The sequence below is a fragment of the Anomaloglossus baeobatrachus genome, chromosome 4 (genome assembly GCF_048569485.1).
Source record: "Anomaloglossus baeobatrachus isolate aAnoBae1 chromosome 4, aAnoBae1.hap1, whole genome shotgun sequence".
NCBI classification, from domain to species: Eukaryota; Metazoa; Chordata; class Amphibia; order Anura; family Aromobatidae; genus Anomaloglossus; species Anomaloglossus baeobatrachus.
This window is the reverse complement of record NC_134356.1, coordinates 563,229,649-563,251,329: the sequence shown is the minus strand read 5'-3', so window position 1 is coordinate 563,251,329 and position 21,681 is coordinate 563,229,649. Positions and strand designations below refer to the sequence as shown.

Here is a 21,681-nt window from a genome sequence, read left to right as displayed (position 1 = left end):
TTATACCGCCGGCTTGATCTTTCCTGTCAGTGTCACCACTGTATTGAAACGGACCCGCGTCCCCGCAGTCATGGGGTGCACACAGCCTAGGGGTACTTTGCACGCTGCGACATCGCTAGCCAATTGTAGCGATGCCGAGCGCGATAGTCCCCGCCCCCGTTGCAGCTGCGATCTCTTGTGATAGCTGCTGTAGCGAACATTATCGCTACGGCAGCTTCACATGCACTTACCTGCCCTGCGACGTCGCTCTGGCCGGCGACCCGCCTCCTTCCTAAGGGGGCGGGTCGTGCGGCGTCACAGCGACATCACACGGCAGGCGGCCAATAGAAGCGGAGGAGCAGAGATGAGCGGGATGTAAACATCCCGCCCACCTCCTTTATTCCTTCCTCATTGCAGGCGGGAGGCAGGTAGGAGATGTTCCTCGCTCCTGCGGCTTCATACACAGCGATGTGTGCTGCCGCAGGAGCGAGGAACAACATCGTACCTGTCGCTGCAGCGAAATTATGGAAATGACCGACACTACACAGATCACCGATTTATGACGCTTTTGCGATCGTTTATCGGTGCTTCTAGGCTTTACACGTTGCAACGTCGTTACCGGCGCCGGATGTGCGTCACTTTCACAGTAGCGATGTCGCAACGTGCAAAGTACCCCTAAAGCTCTTAAACCATAGCAATGAACAAGCACACATCATAGCATCAGCCACGTACTGCTAATGACACGTGTGTGACGTCCCGAGGCTTCACACAGCTGCGCACTGTGCACTGGCAGCATACGAGCCGGTCACTGAGCTGCCAGGCAAGATAACAGATCCTGGACAATCGTGCGCTCGATTCAGTCGGTGATCATCTTCTGTCTGGTCTGACATCTCCCGTGTCGTGATTGGTCGCCTTTGAACCACGTTCATTCTTCCCGGAAGTGACGTGTGAGGCTCGGCCATTCTGTGTAGCGGCGGCAGCGGCGTGTTCTCATTCTCCGCAGGCGCCAACATGGTGAAGCTCACAGCAGACTTAATCGAGGAGGCGGCGCAGTACACGAATGCGGTGCGGGACAGGGAGCTGGACCTGCGGGGTAAGAGCCGACTGCGGCCATTGTGTGACCGCCGCATTTACTAACGTAGCTGATGGCTCCTGTGCAGGGCCTGTGATGTGCAGCTGGTTCCTGCGGGGGCCGCTGTGCTGAGCTCCTGTGCGGGGGCCGCTGTGCGCGGAGCTCCTGTGCGGGGGCCTGTGATGTGCGCGGAGCTCCTGCGCGGGGGCCTGTGATGTGCGCGGAGCTCCTGCGCGGGGGCCTGTGATGTGCGCGGAGCTCCTGCGCGGGGGCCTGTGATGTGCGCGGAGCTCCTGCGCGGGGGCCTGTGATGTGCGCGGAGCTCCTGCGCGGGGGCCTGTGATGTGCGCGGAGCTCCTGCGCGGGGGCCTGTGATGTGCGCGGAGCTCCTGCGCGGGGGCCTGTGATGTGCGCGGAGCTCCTGCGCGGGGGCCTGTGATGTGCGCGGAGCTCCTGCGCGGGGGCCTGTGATGTGCGCGGAGCTCCTGCGCGGGGGCCTGTGATGTGCGCGGAGCTCCTGCGCGGGGGCCTGTGATGTGCGCGGAGCTCCTGCGCGGGGGCCTGTGATGTGCGCGGAGCTCCTGCGCGGGGGCCTGTGATGTGCGCGGAGCTCCTGCGCGGGGGCCTGTGATGTGCGCGGAGCTCCTGCGCGGGGGCCTGTGATGTGCGCGGAGCTCCTGCGCGGGGGCCTGTGATGTGCGCGGAGCTCCTGCGCGGGGGCCTGTGATGTGCGCGGAGCTCCTGCGCGGGGGCCTGTGATGTGCGCGGAGCTCCTGCGCGGGGGCCTGTGATGTGCGCGGAGCTCCTGCGCGGGGGCCTGTGATGTGCGCGGAGCTCCTGCGCGGGGGCCTGTGATGTGCGCGGAGCTCCTGCGCGGGGGCCTGTGATGTGCGCGGAGCTCCTGCGCGGGGGCCTGTGATGTGCGCGGAGCTCCTGCGCGGGGGCCTGTGATGTGCGCGGAGCTCCTGCGCGGGGGCCTGTGATGTGCAGCTGGCTCCTGCGCGGGGGCCTGTGATGTGCAGCTGGCTCCTGCGCGGGGGCCTGTGATGTGCAGCTGGCTCCTGCGCGGGGGCCTGTGATGTGCAGCTGGCTCCTGCGCGGGGGCCTGTGATGTGCAGCTGGCTCCTGCGCGGGGGCCTGTGATGTGCAGCTGGCTCCTGCGCGGGGGCCTGTGATGTGCAGCTGGCTCCTGCGCGGGGGCCTGTGATGTGCAGCTGGCTCCTGCGCGGGGGCCTGTGATGTGCAGCTGGCTCCTGCGCGGGGGCCTGTGATGTGCAGCTGGCTCCTGCGCGGGGGCCTGTGATGTGCAGCTGGCTCCTGCGCGGGGGCCTGTGATGTGCAGCTGGCTCCTGCGCGGGGGCCTGTGATGTGCAGCTGGCTCCTGCGCGGGGGCCTGTGATGTGCAGCTGGCTCCTGCGCGGGGGCCTGTGATGTGCAGCTGGCTCCTGCGCGGGGGCCTGTGATGTGCAGCTGGCTCCTGCGCGGGGGCCTGTGATGTGCAGCTGGCTCCTGCGCGGGGGCCTGTGATGTGCAGCTGGCTCCTGCGCGGGGGCCTGTGATGTGCAGCTGGCTCCTGCGCGGGGGCCTGTGATGTGCAGCTGGCTCCTGCGCGGGGGCCTGTGATGTGCAGCTGGCTCCTGCGCGGGGGCCTGTGATGTGCAGCTGGCTCCTGCGCGGGGGCCTGTGATGTGCAGCTGGCTCCTGCGCGGGGGCCTGTGATGTGCAGCTGGCTCCTGCGCGGGGGCCTGTGATGTGCAGCTGGCTCCTGCGCGGGGGCCTGTGATGTGCAGCTGGCTCCTGCGCGGGGGCCTGTGATGTGCAGCTGGCTCCTGCGCGGGGGCCTGTGATGTGCAGCTGGCTCCTGCGCGGGGGCCTGTGATGTGCAGCTGGCTCCTGCGCGGGGGCCTGTGATGTGCTGGTGGCCTGAACCGTACTCTCTCAGATACTTCAGAGGTAACTGACCAGAGCAGTATTGGAGGATCACAGAAACACTGAAGTTGGCCATGTTTGAGATCTTGCAGTGTGGTTCAGCGATTGAGGCAGCTTCAGAGCAGCGCTTACAAGTTCTAGTTTTTAGGAAACCATCCAACTCTGATAGACTGCTGAGACGGCTGGTAACCTTGACAACCAGCAGTGACCGATAAAATTTGAAAATCTTTCCATTCTTGACAATGGTGAGGATTTTTAATAAGTAAATATCAAGTTGTTTGTTTTGAAAAGCGCTTTGCAAGTTATGTGAGAACGAAACTAAGGGGTACTTCTCACAGAGCGAGATCGCTGCTGAGTCACAGGTTTTGTGACGCACCAGTGACCTCATCAGCGATCTCGCTGTGTGTGACACTAAGCAGCGACCTGGCCCTTGCTGTGAAATCACTGATCATTACACACTGTTCTGGTTCATTTTTGCTCGGTCTCCCGCTGTGCAGCACACATCGGCGTGTTTGACTGCGGGAGACCAACGAGCACCAACTCTGTGTAAGCAGCATACGCTGGTAACCAGGGTAAATATCGGGTAACTAAGCAAAGCACTTTGCTTAGTTACCCGATATTTACCCTGGCTACGTGTGCAGGGAGCCAGCGCTAAGCGGTGTACACTGGTAACCAGGGTAAATATCGGGTAACCAAGCAAAGTGCTTTGCTTAGTTACCCGATATTTACCCCGGTTACCAAGCGCAGAGTGGCTGGTTGCTGGTGAGATCTGCCTGATTGACAGCTCACCAGTGACCAAGTAGCGAGGCACCAGCGATCCTGACCAGGTCGTATCATGGTCGGAATCGCTGGTACGTCATTTAGTGAGATGGTACCCTAAGGCTGGGGACACACGGGCATTTAGCATTAGATACATTATGCTAATGAACCCTGAGGATTTCCAGATTTGGGCTGCACTCTAAGGTGGGCTTTGCACGTTGCGACATCACTAGCCGATGCTGCGATGTCGCACGCGATAGTCCCCGCCCCCGTCGCAGGTACGATATCTTGTGATAGCTGGCGTAGCGAAAATTATCGCTACGCCAGCTTCACATGCACTCACCTGCCCTGCGACCGTCGCTGTGGCCGGCGACCCGCCTCCTTCCTAAGGGGTGGGTCATGCGGCGTCATAGCGACGTCACATGGCAGGCGGCGTAGGGACTGAGATGAGCAGGATGTAAACATCCTGCCCACCTCCTTCCTTCCGCATAGCCGCCGGCGGCAGGTAAGCTGATGTTCCTCGCTCCTGCGGCGTTATACACAGCGATGTGTGCTGCCGCAGGAGCGAGGAACAACATCGTACCTGTCGCGGCAGCATAATTATGAAAAAGTCGGAGCCTGCAACGATGATACGATAACGACGCTTTTGCGCTCGTTAATCGTATCATCTAGCATTTACACACTATGATGTCGAAAGTGACACCGGATGTGCGTCACTTTCGATTTGACCCCACCGACATCGCACGTGCGATGTTGCAACGTGCAAAGCCGCCCTAAGGCTATGTGCACACAGTGCGTTTTTCGCGGCGTTTTTCGGGTGTGTTTTTGGCCTCAAAACTGCATGACTTTCCTTCCCCAGCAAAGTCTGAGTTTTCATTTTTGCTGTTCTCACACAACTTTTTTTTTTTTGTTTTTAGCTGCGTTTTTGAGCTTAGAAAAAATGAGCATGTCAATTCTTTCCTGCGTTTTTCTGCGTTTTCCCCCCATGCAATGCATTGGAAAAATGCAGAGATGCAAAAACGCCCCAAATCGCGATAAAAACGCATGCGTTTTTTGCCGCGGGTGCGTTTTTGTGCGTTTTTAGCGGCCACAAACGCAGCGTAAAAAAAATGCAGCGTGTGCACATAATCAAAGGTTTGTGCACCATTAGGCTGTCTGTAGCCGAATTATGAGTCAGATATCTCTATGCATAAATTATCCACCCAGACCAAAGAGCTTTGATCAAAAGAGGAACAAGACTGACTTTATTAAGGAACTTCTAATATTTATAGCTAATTCTCTGGACGCATATTCTTTTACTATTGGTCAAGCAGCAGGAAAGAAACCAGATATATATTTCATCATTTTTAATAATGAGCTGAATTCGCATTAATCACAGAAAAGTACTGAGTCTTCTGATTTCTGAGTGCAGACGTGGTGCGATACGCGGTTTAAGCGCCATTTTGAGTACTGTTATTTTGGATATCTTCTTATCCAGAACACCCATACACAGCGTCGCTCACTTGCCCGAACGTTCATTTACCCCCTATGAGAAAGTCATTGACAGACATGAGTCAACTTCTCCCCTTTTGTCTGGTTTCAGGTGGGATTTTCATATTGCCCACACCTGTTACTTGCAACAGGTGAATTTGAACAATCATCACATGCTTGAAACAAAGTTGTTTACCCACAATTTTGGAAAGTTGGCAACAATTTGGTCCATCCAATTGAGTTTTGTTTGAAATTATGGTCATTGTGCCATTTATTTTTTTTTGTTTGTTTCAATACGCACAAAGAAAATAAACGTGTAATTGCAATAATAATTTGAGAGAAATACGTTATTCTTTTAGAACAACTTCAGGGTGCCATCACTTTTGGGCTTGGCTGTCTATGCCAACCGCGTTTTATATGTGTATTAAAATAATTTCAATATCTTTGTTCACTCTAGGCTACAAAATCCCAGTAATTGAAAATCTCGGGGCCACATTGGACCAGTTTGATACTATCGATTTCTCAGACAATGAGATCAGGAAGATGGACGGTTTTCCGTTGCTGAAGAGACTTAAATGCTTATTGCTGAACAATAACAGAATCTGGTAAGGTTGTCCATGGTCATTACCCTTCTTTCTGCTATTAAGTGTCTGCTGTGCCGGATCACTATGTCGCGGACGGAGGAGAACGCGCTCGCCACGCTCGGGTCCGGGACTTCTGCTGCTGCTGCTCGAGCGGTGGGCCGGACCCGGGGACTCGAGCAGCGCTCCTCGCCAGTGAGTGAAAAGGGGTGGTATGTTTAGGGAGATTGTTCGTGACGCCACCCATGGGACGTGGCACCACCTCTGCTGGTAATGGGGTTCTCGGGAGAGATGGTAGGGTGCAGCTGGGATGTTGTCCCCTCCGTGGGTAGGGGGGTTGGTGATCCCGGGGACCGGTGATGTAACGGGGAGGCTGGATGGCTGGGGTGCAGGGACTGCGCGGCGCGGTGCCGGACGGCACTGGTGTACTCACTCAATCAGTGACAGAGTCTCTGGTAAACCAAAACGGTCGGATGGACGGGTCCCGCAGCCGGCTGCAGTGTTGTTGTTGTGCTCTCCCCGGACGGCTGATGGTGGCTGTCTTTCCCTGCACCTTTTTAGAGTGTTCTGACTCCTGTGGTTGCCCACCGGTAGTCCGCTCCCCGGCGTATAGGTGCCGTAGGAGCCCGTTTTGCCTGCAGGCGCTGGCCCTTTGATCTCTAGCCTGTGGCGGTGGCTGTATATCCTCACGGTGTGGACTGTTGCCTTCTGCCGGGACTTGGTTGTTTGGAAACCCCTGGGGTTCCTGTCACACTTGGATTTGACTATTGACGGCGGGTCCTGCCTGTGTGCTTAGCTTCACTCCGCTCCCCGGTTCGGTACCGGCGGGCTAACGCCCGACCCCGGTCCTTATGGCTTCGCAGAGTTCCACCAACTCCTGCAGACGGCCACCACCGTCTGCCAACCTTGCTGTCAGTGCCTGGGCTCCTACCCAGACACCTGAAGTGTTTACTCCTCTCACTTCCACCTCCTAAACTCATCTGACACTTTTCCCGCCTCCAGGCCTGTGAACTCCTCGGTGGGTGGGGCCAACCGCATGGCTCCGCCCCACCTGGTGTGGACATCAGACCTTGGAGGGAGGCAAGGAGGTTTTTGATTGACTGTTGTTACTCTCTAGGGTGGGGGGTGTGTATGTTGGTATGTATGTGACTACCTGGCTAGTCCAGGGCGTCACAACTACATTCAGACTGTTTAAAGTGAACCTGTCACCGGTTTCTCGGCATATAAGCGGCGGCCCCCATCAGTGGGCTCTTATATAAAGCATTCTAACATGCTGTATATAAGAGCCCAGGCCGCTGTGTAGAACATGAAAAACACTTTATAATACATACCTGACGGTCGCGCTGTGGTGGATTTGAGTCAGATGGGTGTCTCCGTTGTCTGGTGTCGGCGCCGCCTCTTTCGGCCACCTTTTGTCCTTTTTCTGAAGCCAGGGTGCATGACGCGTCTAAGGGTACCGTCACACTTTAGCGACGCTCCAGCGATCCCACCAGTGATCTGACCTGGTCAGGATCGCTGGTGCGTTGCTACATGGTCGCTGGTGAGCTGTCAATCAGGCAGATCTCACCAGCTACCAGCGACTCGTGGAAGCGATGCTGCGCTTGGTAACTAAGGTAAATATCGCTTGGTTACCCGATATTTACCTTGGTTACCAGCGCACAATTCTTAGCGCTGGCTCCCTGCACTCCTAGCCAGAGTACTCATCGGGTTAATAAGCAAACCGCTTTGCTTATTTACCCGATGTGTACTCTGGCTACGTGTGCAGGGAGCCAGCACTGGCAGCCTGAGAGCGGCGGACGCTAGTAACCAAGGTAAATATCGGGTAACCAAGCAAAGCCCTTCGCTTGGTTAACCGATATTTACCTTGGTTACAGCATACCGCAGGCTGCCAGAAGCCGGCTCCCTGCACATTCAGATCGTTGCTCTCTCGCTGTCAAACACAGCGATGTGTGCTTCACAGTGGGAGAGCAACGTCCAAACAATGAACCAGCACTGTGTGTAACGAGCAGCGATTTCACAGCAGGGGCTAAATCGCTGCTCAGTATCACACACAGCGAGATCGCTAATGAGGTCACTGGTGCGTCACAAAAACCGTGACTCAGCAGCGATCTCGCTAATGATCTTTCTATGTGAGAAGTACCCCTAAGTCATCCACACTCGCCGGCATTGAGGTCCTGCGCAGGCGCACTTTGATCTGCCCTCAGCAGGGCAGATCAAATTATTGTAGTGCGCCTGCGTGGACGCGTCATGCATACAGGCTTCAGAAGGAGGACGAAGATGGCCGAAACAGGTGGCGCCGACACCGGACAACGGACAAACTCCACTGCAGCGCGACCGTTAGGTGAGTATTATAAAGTGATTTTTATGTTGTACACAGCGGCCTGGGCTCTTATATACAGCATGTTAGCCACTGGTGGTGGCCACAGCTTATATGCTGAAAAACTGGGGACAGGTTCCCTTTAATAGTTTGTTTTAGTCACCAAAAACACAGTGCGAAATACCATTGAAAAAAACACAGCAAAAAAATACAATCTCGTTGCTTTCTATGGTTTAAAAAAAAAAAAAGTGGATAACCCCTTTAAACATTTGGTGACTATTACACTTCGAGTAAAGATAGTTAAAATAAATGGATCATTTATATTTTATCCCAGCTTTGTGTTTCTGACCTGGAATAGTAATAATCTAATCTTGTGTGGTTTTTTTTTTGTTTTTTTGTTTTTTATAGCCGTGTTGGGGAAGGACTTGAGCAGGTTATACCTAATCTCAATGAGCTGATCCTCACTAATAATAGCATTATGGAACTGGTAAGATTTTTTTTTTTTTTTTTTTCCCCTCCTTTTGTGTATTGTATTTGACGTTTTACAGCATTAATGTGATATATTTATCCACTATTTTATCCTCAGGGTGACTTGGATAATCTGTCAACACTTAAGAATCTCACATATCTCTGGTAAGGCATTATTGTACTACATAAATCTAGTTTACAGATGCGATATATAATCTGTATAAACATGAAGCTTATGGGAGGAAAGGGGCCTGGAGCTCATAAGAGTAATTCTGGGCTGGTCGTGAGACCGGTGGCTTTTCTACTGGACCAATACTAACTTGCCCAAAAATAAGAATCTGTGCTAAAAGGAGTGTTTCCATTTAAGTAAAGCTTCACTTGATATATAAATATCCATTTAAATAAGACTTCCCTAATGCTTAATAAAGCAAGATTTAATGTTAGAAAAGAGATTATAATTCAGTTTGGTAGCCATGGAGAACACGACAGATTGAAGAACCTCTCCCCCTCTGTAGTGTCGGTTGCTTGGACATCGTAGACTGCATTCATACATTGGTACATGCCAAGGGCTCATATCGTGTAAGAATAGCATGTGGTGTCTCTAGGCCCCAAAAGGCATTATTTAGTGCCTACTGTGATTTAGGCATGCACACTAAGGAGTGCATGACCCTTAGTTCTCTGTAGTCGAAATTACGAGTCTGATATATGTATGCATACCATAACCACACAGTGATGTAATAATCAATGTTGCTCTGATCAAAGGAGGAAAAAGACTTTTTGAGAAAGTTTAGATGCTTTATAATGGTCTCTTGGGAAAGATTCTGGAATCCTTCCCAAGGGCCCAATTTCTTAATCGTATCATATATAAGATTTCAAGCAATTCAAAGACAAAAGTAATATGACATAGAAATAAGAGAGATGTCCCAACATTTTTTTTTATACTATAATTTTTCTATAATACTAGAAAGCAAAAGTAGATATGTTACTTCATTCTGAAAATTCCAAACTCAATTGACAGGAAAAATGTCTTTTAAATGTCGGAGTACAGATATGGTTGCACGCACCATTTTGTCGTTTATTTTGGGTATCTTCATATAATCACGTCCATCACAACTGGAAACGCTATTTTCTCTTAGAAATAAAGCTTCAAGGAGAAAATTCCTCCTTTCAATAGAGAATGTATTATGCAGATCATCTGCCTGTCTTCTGAATAAATAGTGATGCGAGAGCACTACCATGCTCGTATCAAGCAGTCGGACGCTCAGACGGGCTAGACTGGTGTACCGAGTATAATGGAAATCAATGGGGAACTTGAGCATTTTTCCGGAAGCTCCAACAAAGGCACGTGCCCAGGGACCAAATACAAATCTTGGTAGTTGCTTACCCGTGTAGCCATCACCCCCAAGTCATTATAACTATGTTTATTCTTTTCAGTTTATTAAGAAATCCAGTCATTAACAAGCGACATTACAGATTGTACGTGGTTTACAAATTACCACAGGTCCGTGTGCTGGATTTCCAGAAAGTCAGGCTGGCAGTAAGTGGTCTTCTCTGATGTCTTTACTCGGCGCTAACTAATATTCTCTGTAGGAGAAAAGATGTTCTGTGTTATCACAAGTATGTGAGCAGTTCCAATGAATTCTACTATAGTTTATACCACCAGTGTTACACCAATTGTTCGGTTACAAATTATAACCTTGTATGGGGAGAATGAGCGTTTCTGTCCTCACAGAATGACTGTTTTGTCTAAATACTGGCACTCTGCCATCTTGGCCCGCGGGGCTGATCACTTAGGTGCGCCTTCTCACCTACTTCTTTTCTATCGATCTCTGCCCTTCTCTGCTCTATGAAGCCAGAGTTGTTAATCAAAGATGAGGAGTGGGCAGAGATTGAGGGAAAACAAGCAATGTTTGGCCGCCATGACCCACCGAGGTCCTGTACTTGGTTTGAACAGTCCCTTTACAGGGAGCACCCTTGGCGTAGCTGATGAGTTGTGCACCTTCCTACCTACGTGTTATTCATCCATCTCTTTTTAAAGTCAGAGCTGTCAGTCAAGCGCGGAGATAGATGGGAAAACAAGTAGGTGGGTAGGTACACGCAGCCGTGGTATAACCACACAGCTCAACCGAGCGCCTGTGCTTGATCCCAACAATCATTTTATGCTTACAAACTGCCTTTTAGCCTATGTGCGCACTAGGCCGTTTCAACCGTGGATTTACCCGCGGATTTGCTGCAGACATTTCTCAAGAAATTTCCGCAATCTTTGTGCAGACATTTCCCAGCAAATCCTATGTGAAAAAAAAATAGCTGTGCGCACGCTGTGGATTTTTCTCAAGAAATTTCCTTGAAGATTTTCTTGAGAAAATTTCTTGAGAAAATGAGCATGTCAATTCTTTTCCGCAGGTACCTGCGGGAAAATCGCGGCAAATCCGCATGCGGATTTGGTGCGGATTTTTTCCGGAGGTCCGGAAATCTTCCACTCCCAGAAGTTTCTCAAGAAATTTTCTTGAGAAACTTCACATTTCTAGTGCGCACAAAGCCTTAAAGCGTAAAAATGACAATGCCGATTGTCCATAGCAGTATAGGCAAGGCATTACCTGCAGAGAACGTCATGTGTGGGATCGCAATTTGCGTAAAGCAGTTGGAATCTATTTTTACTGAAGAAATATCATTTTATTATAAACTTAATTTACATTATTTGAAGTTGCATTTACTTGTCAGCTTTGCTGTATAAATGTTGAAAGTCGCTTCATCAGGATGAGGGGAATTAAATCACCGCTATATTGTAGTGTTAGTGCCAGATATGGCAGAAAGGAGGTGGTAGACTTGGGGTATGGTCACCCTGAGATTTTTTTCATATGAAGATCTGCCACAAAATCCACAAAAAAGTCTATTTTTGAAGTGGATTTTGACGATGGTGCTTTTCAAAATCCAAGCAAAAAACCCTCCATGTGAACAAACCCTTAAATTGGCTGTTGAATAAAAATGTAACTTTTTCTATTTCTATATTAGGCTTTAGATTCACTCATTCAATATAACTCACTTTCTCATAAAAGGGAAACGGTCCGGTCCCCTGTGCCTCCAGCCAAGCAGCATTCATATCTGTATGCCCAAACGCTCTGCCTGAACAGCCCTGTATAAAATGCTATTCACATAAGTAAATGGTTAAAAAAGTGACTTATTACTCCACTTTTCCTATGCCAACTAGGCCTTGACTAGTCAGTGGGGCATTGTCTCCCCAACCTAGTCTGCCGTCTTCCCATGTTTTCACGCCCCTTTTGGATGAGAGAACAGGATTTCCACAAGTCTGTTACCTACAGCTCCTGGAAATCTCGCGTATGTGTGCGGCTTGGTTCGCTCACATTGCGCCTCTTCTGAATTCGTGTGTACTCGTCCCAGCTTCAGTGAGGTGCACCTCTTATGATTAGAAGCTGCTCTTCCGATCATGTGCATTGCACCTCGCTGAAGCAGACTAGTCTGGGAAACGAACGTTCTGTTGACTAGTCAAGGCCTTAATTAGCAGAGGAACAGCGCAATTTAGAAGTTCTTTATTTAACAATTGATTTTATTCAATAGCATTACACAGGGCTGGGTGCTGGTTAGGGAGAGAGTTTTGACATACAGATATGGAAGCTGTTGGGTTTGAGGGCATGGGGAACTTGTTACCAGATTTGGCAACTATAAGCTGTGGCCACCACCAGTGAGCTTTTATATACTGTATTCCAGAATGCTGTATATAAGAGCCCAGGCCGCTGTGTTCAACGTAAAAAACATTTTTTTTATAATACTCACCTAGGGGGGCGGTCCAGTCCGATGGGTGTCACTGGTCTCCAGTCCGCAGGTTCCTCTCTGCGGCGATCGCCGTCCTTCTTTTGAGGCCCGTGTGCATGACGCGTCCTACATCATCCACCCTAGCCGGCATAGAGGTCCTGCTCAGGGCGATCAAAGTATTGTGTTGCGCATGCGCGGGCGATCTTTAACCTTTCCTCACATCTGCGCATTACAGTACTTTGATGTGCCCTCAGCAGAACAGATCAAAGTGCACCTGCGCAGGGCCGCAATGCTGGGCTGTGTAGATGAGGTACATGCGTCATCCACACTGGACTGGATAGGAAGAGGATGGAGATTGCTGCAGAGAGGAGGCGCCGGACTGGAGAGCAGCGACTCCTATCGGACCAGACTGCCCCCTAGGTGAGCATAATAAGTGTGTGTTTTGTTTTTTTTTTTGGTTTGCATTATACACAGTGCGGCCTGGGCTCTTATATACACTACTAGAAGGTGGCCCGATTCTACGCATCGGGTATTCTAGAATTTACGTATTGTGTAGTTCATGTATGATTTTTGTTATATATATATATATAGATGTTGTTGTGTGTAGTTACCAAGTGTTTGTGTAGGGCGCTGTACATGTTCTGAGTGTCGCGGGGGGTGAGAGCGGTGTTGTATGTGTGTTGCGTGTGTTGCGTTGTTTGTGGAGCGCTGTGTGTCTGTAGCGTTGTGTGTGTGTGTTGTGCGGTTTGTGTGGGTGTGGTGTGTTTTGGGGGGAGGTATGTTTTGAGCAATGTGTGTGTTGTGCAGTATGTGCGTATATTTGTGTGTGCAGCGTTGTCTGTGTGGGTGTCTGTGTAGGGCGTTGTTTGTGATTCCTAGTGTGTGTGTGTTGTGCAGTGCGCGTGTGTGTGTGTGTTGGGGGGAGGTGTGCACCTCCCATCGTGCTCCACCCGCCATGCTGCGCACTTGCAAACGTGCTCCATCCGCCATGCTGCGCACTCCTAAACGTGCTCCATCCGCCATGCTGCGCACTCCCAAACGTGGTCCATCCGCCATGCTGCGCACTTCTAAACGTGCTCCATCCGCCATGCTGCGCACTCCCAAACGTGCTCCATCCGCCATACTGCGCACTCCCGATCGTGCACCATCCGGCATGCTGCGCACTCCCAAACGTGCTCCATCCGCCATGCTGCGCACTCCCAAACGTGCTCCATCCGCCATGCTGCGCATTCTCAAACGTGCTCCATCCGCCATGCTGCGCACTCCCAAACGTGCTCCAGTGCGCAGTATGGCGGATGGAGCACGTTTGGGAGTGCGCAGCATGGCGGATGGAGCACGTTTGGGAGTGCGCAGCATGGCGGATGGACCACGTTTGGGAGTGCGCAGCATGGCGGATGGACCACGTTTGGGAGTGCGCAGCATGGGGGATGCAGCACGATGGGGAGTGCGCAGTATGGCGGATGGAGCACGTTTGCTCAGCCTCTCTCCTTCCAGCCTCCCTCAGCATCAGCCTCCCCTCCTCAGCCTTCCTGAGGATCAGCCTCTCTCGTCCCAGCCTCCTTCCTCCCAGCCTTCCCATCCCAGCCTCCTTCAGCATCAGCATTCCCCTCTTCCCCATGATCAGCCTCTCTGTTCCCAGCCTCCTCCAGCACGGCCTGGTCCTCTGCCGACACTCACACACCCGATCGCATCCACTCACTCACACACCCGATCGCATCCACTCACACACACACCCGATCGCATCCACTCACACACACACCCGATCGCATCCACTCACACACACCCGATCGCATACACTCACACACACCCGATCGCATACACTCACACACACCCGATCGCATACACTCACACACACCCGATCGCATACACTCACACACACAGACACTGACGATATCGCACTTACGCGCTCATACTCACAACATCCGGGGATATCACATGCTTCTGGCCATGTGATCCTCCGTCAGGTCCTGGAAGATCACAACAGCACATTTTCGCCGCCGAGAAGCAAGCGATATCCCAGGATGTTGTGAGTATGTGGATGCGATGTGAGGTGTGTGTGAGGTGTGTGTAAGAGTGAGTGTGAGTGTGATCTGATGTGTGTGTATGTTTGTGTGTGTGCGTGTGGATCTTCTGGCGCAGCAGGACCTTGATGGGCTTGATACCAACGTATCCACACCACTCCCACCACTGCCGTGCGAGCGGGGGCCGGGGGGGGGAGGGAGTACAGTACTCACCTCCGTGACAGCGCTTGTAACCATGCGAGCATGGTTAGCAACGTATCCACACCAGTCCTGTGCGAGCGGGGGCGGGGGCGGGGGCGGGGGGGGAGGGGGGGGGGTGGCCAGGGAGTACCGTACTCACCTCCGTGACAGCCGTGTCAGTTCGAGAAATGCGCGGGAGGAGGGAGGGGGTGGGGCCAGAGCTAACGTGCATTGCGTGAGGGGGGCGGGGCGTGGCGTGGCCGAATTGCCAATGCCTGCAGGGTGCCGGGGCGAGAGGCCAATCTGTGGGGGGGGCGGAGCCTGGGCGAGCGGCTGGCCAATCCGTGTGGGGGCGCAGCCTGGGCGAGCGGCCAATCCGTGTGGGGGGGCGGGGCCATGGCGAGCCCAGCGGCCAATCAGCTTTGTGTCACCGTAAGGACACAATTTCGGAGCATGACAGACAGACAGACAGACAGACAGACAGACAGACAGACAGACAGACAGACAGACAGACAGACAGACAGACAGACAGACAGACAGACAGACAGAATAAGGCAATTATATATATAGATTCTGGAATGCTGTATATAAGGGCACACTGCTGGTGGCTGCAGCTTATAGACACCAAATCTGTATCCCTTTAAGGATACTCTGTTACCAGGTATTTTTTCTGTCATCTGAGAGCATCATGATACAGAGATCACAATTCCAGTGATTTTAACTTACTGGGCTGTTTGCTGTAGTTTTGATAAAATCACAATTTTATCAGCAGATTATCACTAAAGGACCAGTCAACCTGCTGTCATGTAGTCCTCCATATTTATTATCTCTGTATAACTCCACCCACACCACTGGCCGCTTTCTGCCTATGCACAGTGTACTCCGAAAGCTGCTAATCAGTGGGCGAGTTATACAGCGCTCATCAGGTAGTTCTGCAGCAGAGAAAACTGATTGGGTCAAAATTACAGTAAGGAGATCAGTAAGTGACACATCGCTGGAATCAGGGCCTCTGTCCCTGCACCATGCAGCTCTCAGATTATTTAAATCAGAAGATGGCTTTTTTGTTTATAGTGGACTATCCGCAGCAGCAGTGTCAATGTTCTGCACATAGGAGTGTCGCCGGCCCACAGAGACCCCCGTGTTTTCGGTGCCGTCCTAGAAGGCTTTGCTTTACTCCGAGGCTTGGTTTTCTTGTAACCAGACTGCTGAGCAGTTAGCCCCAGTCTTCAGTTTGCTGTTGCTGATTCTCATTTAACTCTGTGTATGGTATCGCTTCAGGAGCGACAAGAAGCAGCGAGTATGTTCAAGGGCAAGCGGGGTGCACAGCTTGCAAAGGACATTGCCAAGAGATCAAAAACGTAAGATACGAATTTCTGTCTGAAGCTTGAAAGTTTCCTTCACAAGCACCTTCCTCCATCATCTTCATAATAGAATTCTGCAGATGGCACATATCATATATTGCACTGTCCACCTACAATTATGGCATCAGTTGCATCTTAGTCTCAAGCGACCCGTCTCTCATCTCTAATATTTAAAGGCTGAACGATCTACGAACATTGTCTGATCGTGTAATCATGCCACGCTCCTTTCTTCTAGACCACAAATCCACTTTCCACAAGGTGCTTCTGGAGAAGCTTTCTTTATGTATCAGTTGTTAACCAAGATAAGATACTACACTGGGTTGAAATCACTTTCATGGTGAAACCACTGAAAGATGAGAGAAGCCAAGAACCTTCTGGGAACTGATCTTTGTGTAAACCTTTGTCTTCCCTTCTGTCTATAGATTCACTCCCGGTGCAGGCTTACAACCAGAAAAGAAGAAATCTGGTCCCTCACCAAGTGAAGTGGAAGCCATTAAGGTAAATGTCCTGTCGCTCTAGGTCAGAGCTGTTCAGTGTCGTTGGTCTCGCATTGTCTTGGCTGTTTGTTGTGGCGGGCCTGCCCAGGACTTAGGGACCCTCTTACTACTTTGTATTATTTGGAATTGATGCACTGTGTACAGAATTATTGGGCAAGTTGTATTTTGGAGGATTTTTTTTTTATTATTGATCAACAACTATGTTCTCAATTAACCCAAAAGACTCATAAAGATCAAAGCTTAATATTTTTGGAAGTTGGAGTGGGTTTTTTTTTTTTTTTTTTTAGATTTGGCTATCTTAGGAGGATATCTGTTTGTGCAGGTAACTATTACTGTGCAGAATTATTAGGCAACTTAATAAAAACCAAATATATTCCCATCTCACTTGTTTATTTTCACCAGGTAAACCAATATAACTGCACAAAATTTAGAAATAAACATTTCTGACATGCAAAAACAAAACCCCCAAAAATTAGTGACCAATATAGCCACCTTTTTTGTGATGACACGCAACAGCCTACCATCCATAGATTGTCAGTTGCTTGATCTGTTTATGATCAACATTGCGTGCAGCAGCCACCACAGCCTCCCAGACACTGTTCCGAGAGGTGTACTGTTTTCCCTCCCTGTAAATCTCACATTTTATGAGGGACCACAGGTTCTCTATGGGGTTCAGATCAGGTGAACAAAGGGGCCATGTCATTATTTTTTTCATCTTTTAGACCTTTACTGGCCAGCCACGCTGTGGAGTAGTTGGATGCATGTGATGGAGCATTGTCCTGCATGAAAATCACATTTTTCTTGAACGATACTAACTTCTTCCTGTACCACTGCTTGAAGAAGTTGTCTTCCAGAAACTGGCAGTAGGTCTGGGAGTTGAGCTTCACTCCATCCTCTATCCAAAAAGGTCCCACAAATTCATCTTTGATGATACCAGCCCATACCAGTACCCCCACCTCCACCTTGCTGGCGTCGGAGTGGAGCTCTCTGGCCTTTACTGTTCCAGCCTCTGGCCCATCCATCTGGCCCATCAAGAGTCACTCTCATTTCATCAGACATATGTTTTTTGAGTTTTGCACCTTGTTCCCACTACTGGTGTTCCAGACATACATTCTTTAGTTAGTATGCACTTTCTGTCTGAGAACCCTGCCCCACCCATAGCCATTTGTCTTATTTCACATATATAGCTTGATCCTTTACTTCGCAAACAGCAAGTTTAACTGCAGGTGAGGTTACACATAGGTTAGGGACCCCAAAAAAAGAGAGTACCTTGGCGTAGTTTTGGGGCACTTTTTTATTGATCAATACAATGGCTAAACATCTCTTATATTCCTAATATTCATAGCAGTTATGCATATTCCATTTTCATGTTTTTCACTTTTTCAGATAGTTCATTGTATTTTTCATTCTAGTATTCCCATAGCAGTTTTGCTTTTCATTATTCCTCTATACATTGTAACTGGTGTGCAACTCTTTATCCTATTGTATACTCTCATTTCATCAGTCCATAAAACCTTTGAAAAATCAGTCTTAAGATATTTCTTGGCCCAGTCTTTACGTTTTATCTTATGTTTCTTGTTCAAAGGTGGTCATTTTTCAGCCTTCCTCACCTTGGCCATGTCCGAGTATGGCACACCTTGTGCTTTTTGATTCTCCAGTAACGTTGTAGCTCTGAAATATGGCCAAACTGGTGGCAAATGGCATCTTGGCAGCTTCACACTTGATTTTCCTTATTTCATGGGCAGTTATTTTGAGCCTTTTTTGTCCAACTCGCTTCTTGCGACCCTGTTGGCTATTTGCCATGAAACGCTTGATTGTTCGGTGATCACGCTTCAAAAGTTTGGCAATTTCCAGACTGCTGCATCCCTCTGCAAGACATCTCACAATTTTGGACTTTTCCGAGCCCGTCAAATCTCTCTTCTGACCCATTTTGCCAAAGGAAAGGAAGTTGCCTAATAATTAAGCACACCTTATATAGGGTGTTGATGTCATTACACCGCACCCCTCCTCATTACAGAGATGCACATCACCTGATTTACTTAATTGGTAGTTGGCTCTCAAGTATATACAGCTTGGAGTAGGACAACATGTATAAAAATCATCATGTGATCAAAATACTCATTTGTCTAATAATTCTGCACAGTGTACATCTCTCTTTTGCTTAGTTTTATGTACACCAGAATACCCCTTTATCACCTATAGGCAGTTGTTAAAGCTTTGTTGGCCCCACTGTGTTAGTTTTACCTTTAGTGCCATACTTTGAATGGAGCTGCAGGGCGCTCCTCACCGGCCTTATGGCCAGGGCAGGCCAGCGGGCACAAGGCTGCCATCTTTACTTTTTGGTAGGATTTGCAGGCGTTGTGTTCTTTTTTTTTTTTTTTTTTTTTTTGCATTGATGACTCGTCCTTTTGAATAGCTTTTCAATAAAGATTGATGGGGGTCCGACACTCATCAGCTGTTAAACATCCAGTGGAAGCCAGGTTACAGGGAACCTGTCATCAGAAATTTGGCTTTCAACCTAAATATTTCCCCCTCTGCAGCTCGTGGGCTGCATTCTAGTAAGGTTTCTATACTTTTTGTGCCCCCTTTTAAACCAAAATAAATACTTTATAAAGTTATACCTTTTTGGTATGAAAATCTTGTAAATTCTCCATGGGGGCGGGCCGTGTGGCGTCCGTTGCTGTCCCTTACGCCGCCCCCCCACGCTCCAAATCATCCCTCAGGACGCCGCCCACTGCGCCTGAGGTACCGTGCACACCGGGACACCTGGTGACGTGGTCGCAGGCACGAGAATATGGGCGGCGCTGTGATTGCATCGCAAGTGCCCGCCCATGCTCTCGTGGCCGCGCTCTCCCCTCTGTACGTCGTTCAGATATTCTCCTCTTCTCCTGTGCTGCTCCGCTCCTCCCATCTATTTCCTGCTGCAGGGTACGATGGGAAGGAGGTGACGTCTGGTCATTTGGCCAGCGCAGAACGCTGGAGGAAGAGGGGAAAGTGCGGTCACGAGGTTATAGGCGGCACTTGCTGATGACACCGCACCGCCCATAACCTCGTGCCTGCGCAAAACGTCACCAGCGGTCACACGTGCACACAGTGCACAGTCCCGCTACAGTCGCACAGCACATGCGCGGGACCTCGGGCGCCCAGGGGCGGCATCCTGAGGTTTGAAATTTAGCGTTCAGGGGCGGCATAAATCGGCAGGAGGACAGCAACGGACACCAGGCAGCCCGCCCCCATGGATAATTTATGAAATTTACATACGAAAAGGTACAACTTTATAAAGTGTTTATTTTGGTATAAAAGGGGGCAGAAAAACTAGTGGAACCTTGCTAGAATGCAGCCCCGGAGCTGCAGAGGGGGAACTTTTAGGTTTATAGCTAAATTTCTGATGACAGGTTCCCTTTAAACCATTGTATGGAGCAAACCAGCACTGGTCAGTCCCTGCTGCCGGGGCCTATAGAACAGCTCCTACTGAAGAGCACCAGATGTTTTGCATCTTACATGGTTTTACATCAGGGCACCACAGAAGGGGGGCGTACAGCTGATCATTACATATTTGCATAATACTCTAATGAAGCGTTCTAGTTTTAGACGACATGTTACTGACGCCTCTAGCAAATTTTGTAAGGGGACTGGTTACATTTCTCACCTTTTGTGATGTTCCAGAATGCCATTGCTAATGCTACAACCCTGGCAGAAGTGGAGAGGCTGAAGGGTTTGCTGCAGTCTGGTCAGATTCCTGGGAAAGATCACGCTCCTGGTAAGTTTTACGTTCATTTTTTTGTCAATCTAGCCGTATGAGGACTAGTTTTTTTTTTTTGTTTTTTTTTGCAGGACAAGTTTCAATAACATTATTCATCCTGCTAGATGCCAAATGTGGATAGGTTTTTTTGTTAGGTTTTCACCAGAATAAAAACATCCAGAATTTTGTCAAAAGAATTTCACTTTTGTCACCAATTCCTGAGACTCAAAATGTTCTCATTTTTTGGGATCTGGGGCTGTGACTTTTTTTTTCTTTTCTCTTCTTTTTGCTTCCTGAACTACCGGTATTCACAGGAGGTTCATGATGACTGGAACGGGGGTCATCAGTTGATCCCTCAGCTGTCATAACACTCCATCGGCGCCCCGTGATGTGACTATGGCGGTGATGGGCAGGATCAGTGATGCGCCTGCTGTCAGCACATGTTAAATGCCACTGTCAGAGATCGATAGCGGCATTTAACTGGTTAACAGGCGGTTGATGGCTGATGATTAAGCTGGCATGTGCTGTGAGATGGGTTCAGTGTAAGCCCGCATCAAAGGCAGGGACGTGGCCCATGACTTACATGTATGTCATCGGTTGTGAAGGGGTTCGTGCTAGCTTCAGTCTAATAGGTTGATCTGTGGATACATACCGTAGTTTACTAATTTTTCTGCTCATTAAGGAGCAGTTCTCTGTATTCACACTTACACAAGCCTGTCCATCACTAAACCTTGGACTTCAGTTTGATTTCTAAAGGCCCAGTCACACACAACGACTTACGAGTGATCCCGAAAATGATGCGACCTGATAGGGATCGCAGGTAAGCCGCTGGTGAGATGTCACACAGTCAGATCTTACCAGCGATGCAGGAACAATACAGGTCGCAGTAGCGACCTGTATAATGATCTCAGCAGTCACTGTGACCCTGTCACACACAGTGTCAAACACAGCGATGTGTCCTGCCCAGCAGGACATCGCCTTTGAAGGAAATGGCCTGGACCATTCTGCAACGACTAGAGATCTCACAGCAGGGGCCTGATCACTGGTAGGTGTCACACATAACAAGATCGCTAACGGGATCGCTACTGCGTCACAGAAACCGTGACTCAACGAGATCGCTAGCGAGATTGCACCTATGTGTGACGGTACCTTTAGCCTACAGTGAGCAGGAATGTAAATGTGGAAACATTTTATATTGTTTTGTGATTCTTTGTTAGTGTCGTCCTGCTCTCATACAGGCTGCGCACAAATAGAGAGAAATCATGAGCTTTCTTTTTGTACAATTTTTAGGCACTGAAGTGTTCATTTCTGAGGAGGCAGATGACGAAATGGAGGAAGACGTAGCCGTCAATGGGTCCTGAGCCAGCATTCTTGATGTACCATTGCCAGAATTTGTTCACTGTAAATTTTCCTCTGTAAATTTTATTTCCAATAAAAGTTTTTGTATTTTATTTTGCTGTATGATTGCTATAAAGTAATAGTTAATTGGTTGTACAATACCACACATTGTATACAGAAGCAGCTTTAGGGACCT

The 21,681-nt window shown here is 49.6% G+C and overlaps 1 protein-coding gene across 1 annotated transcript; it reads left to right on the top strand.

Annotated features, from left to right (window-relative positions):
- Nucleotides 1-911: 911 nt before the first annotated feature.
- Nucleotides 912-21,598, top strand: SNRPA1 (small nuclear ribonucleoprotein polypeptide A'). The gene is made up of 9 exons (XM_075346015.1): nucleotides 912-1,072; nucleotides 5,667-5,814; nucleotides 8,516-8,594; nucleotides 8,694-8,740; nucleotides 10,010-10,112; nucleotides 15,826-15,905; nucleotides 16,331-16,406; nucleotides 20,072-20,165; nucleotides 21,438-21,598. The coding sequence occupies exons 1-9, from the start codon at nucleotides 991-993 to the stop codon at nucleotides 21,506-21,508; spliced, it is 780 nt and encodes a 259-aa protein (XP_075202130.1). The 5' UTR covers nucleotides 912-990; the 3' UTR covers nucleotides 21,509-21,598.
- Nucleotides 21,599-21,681: the final 83 nt, after the last annotated feature.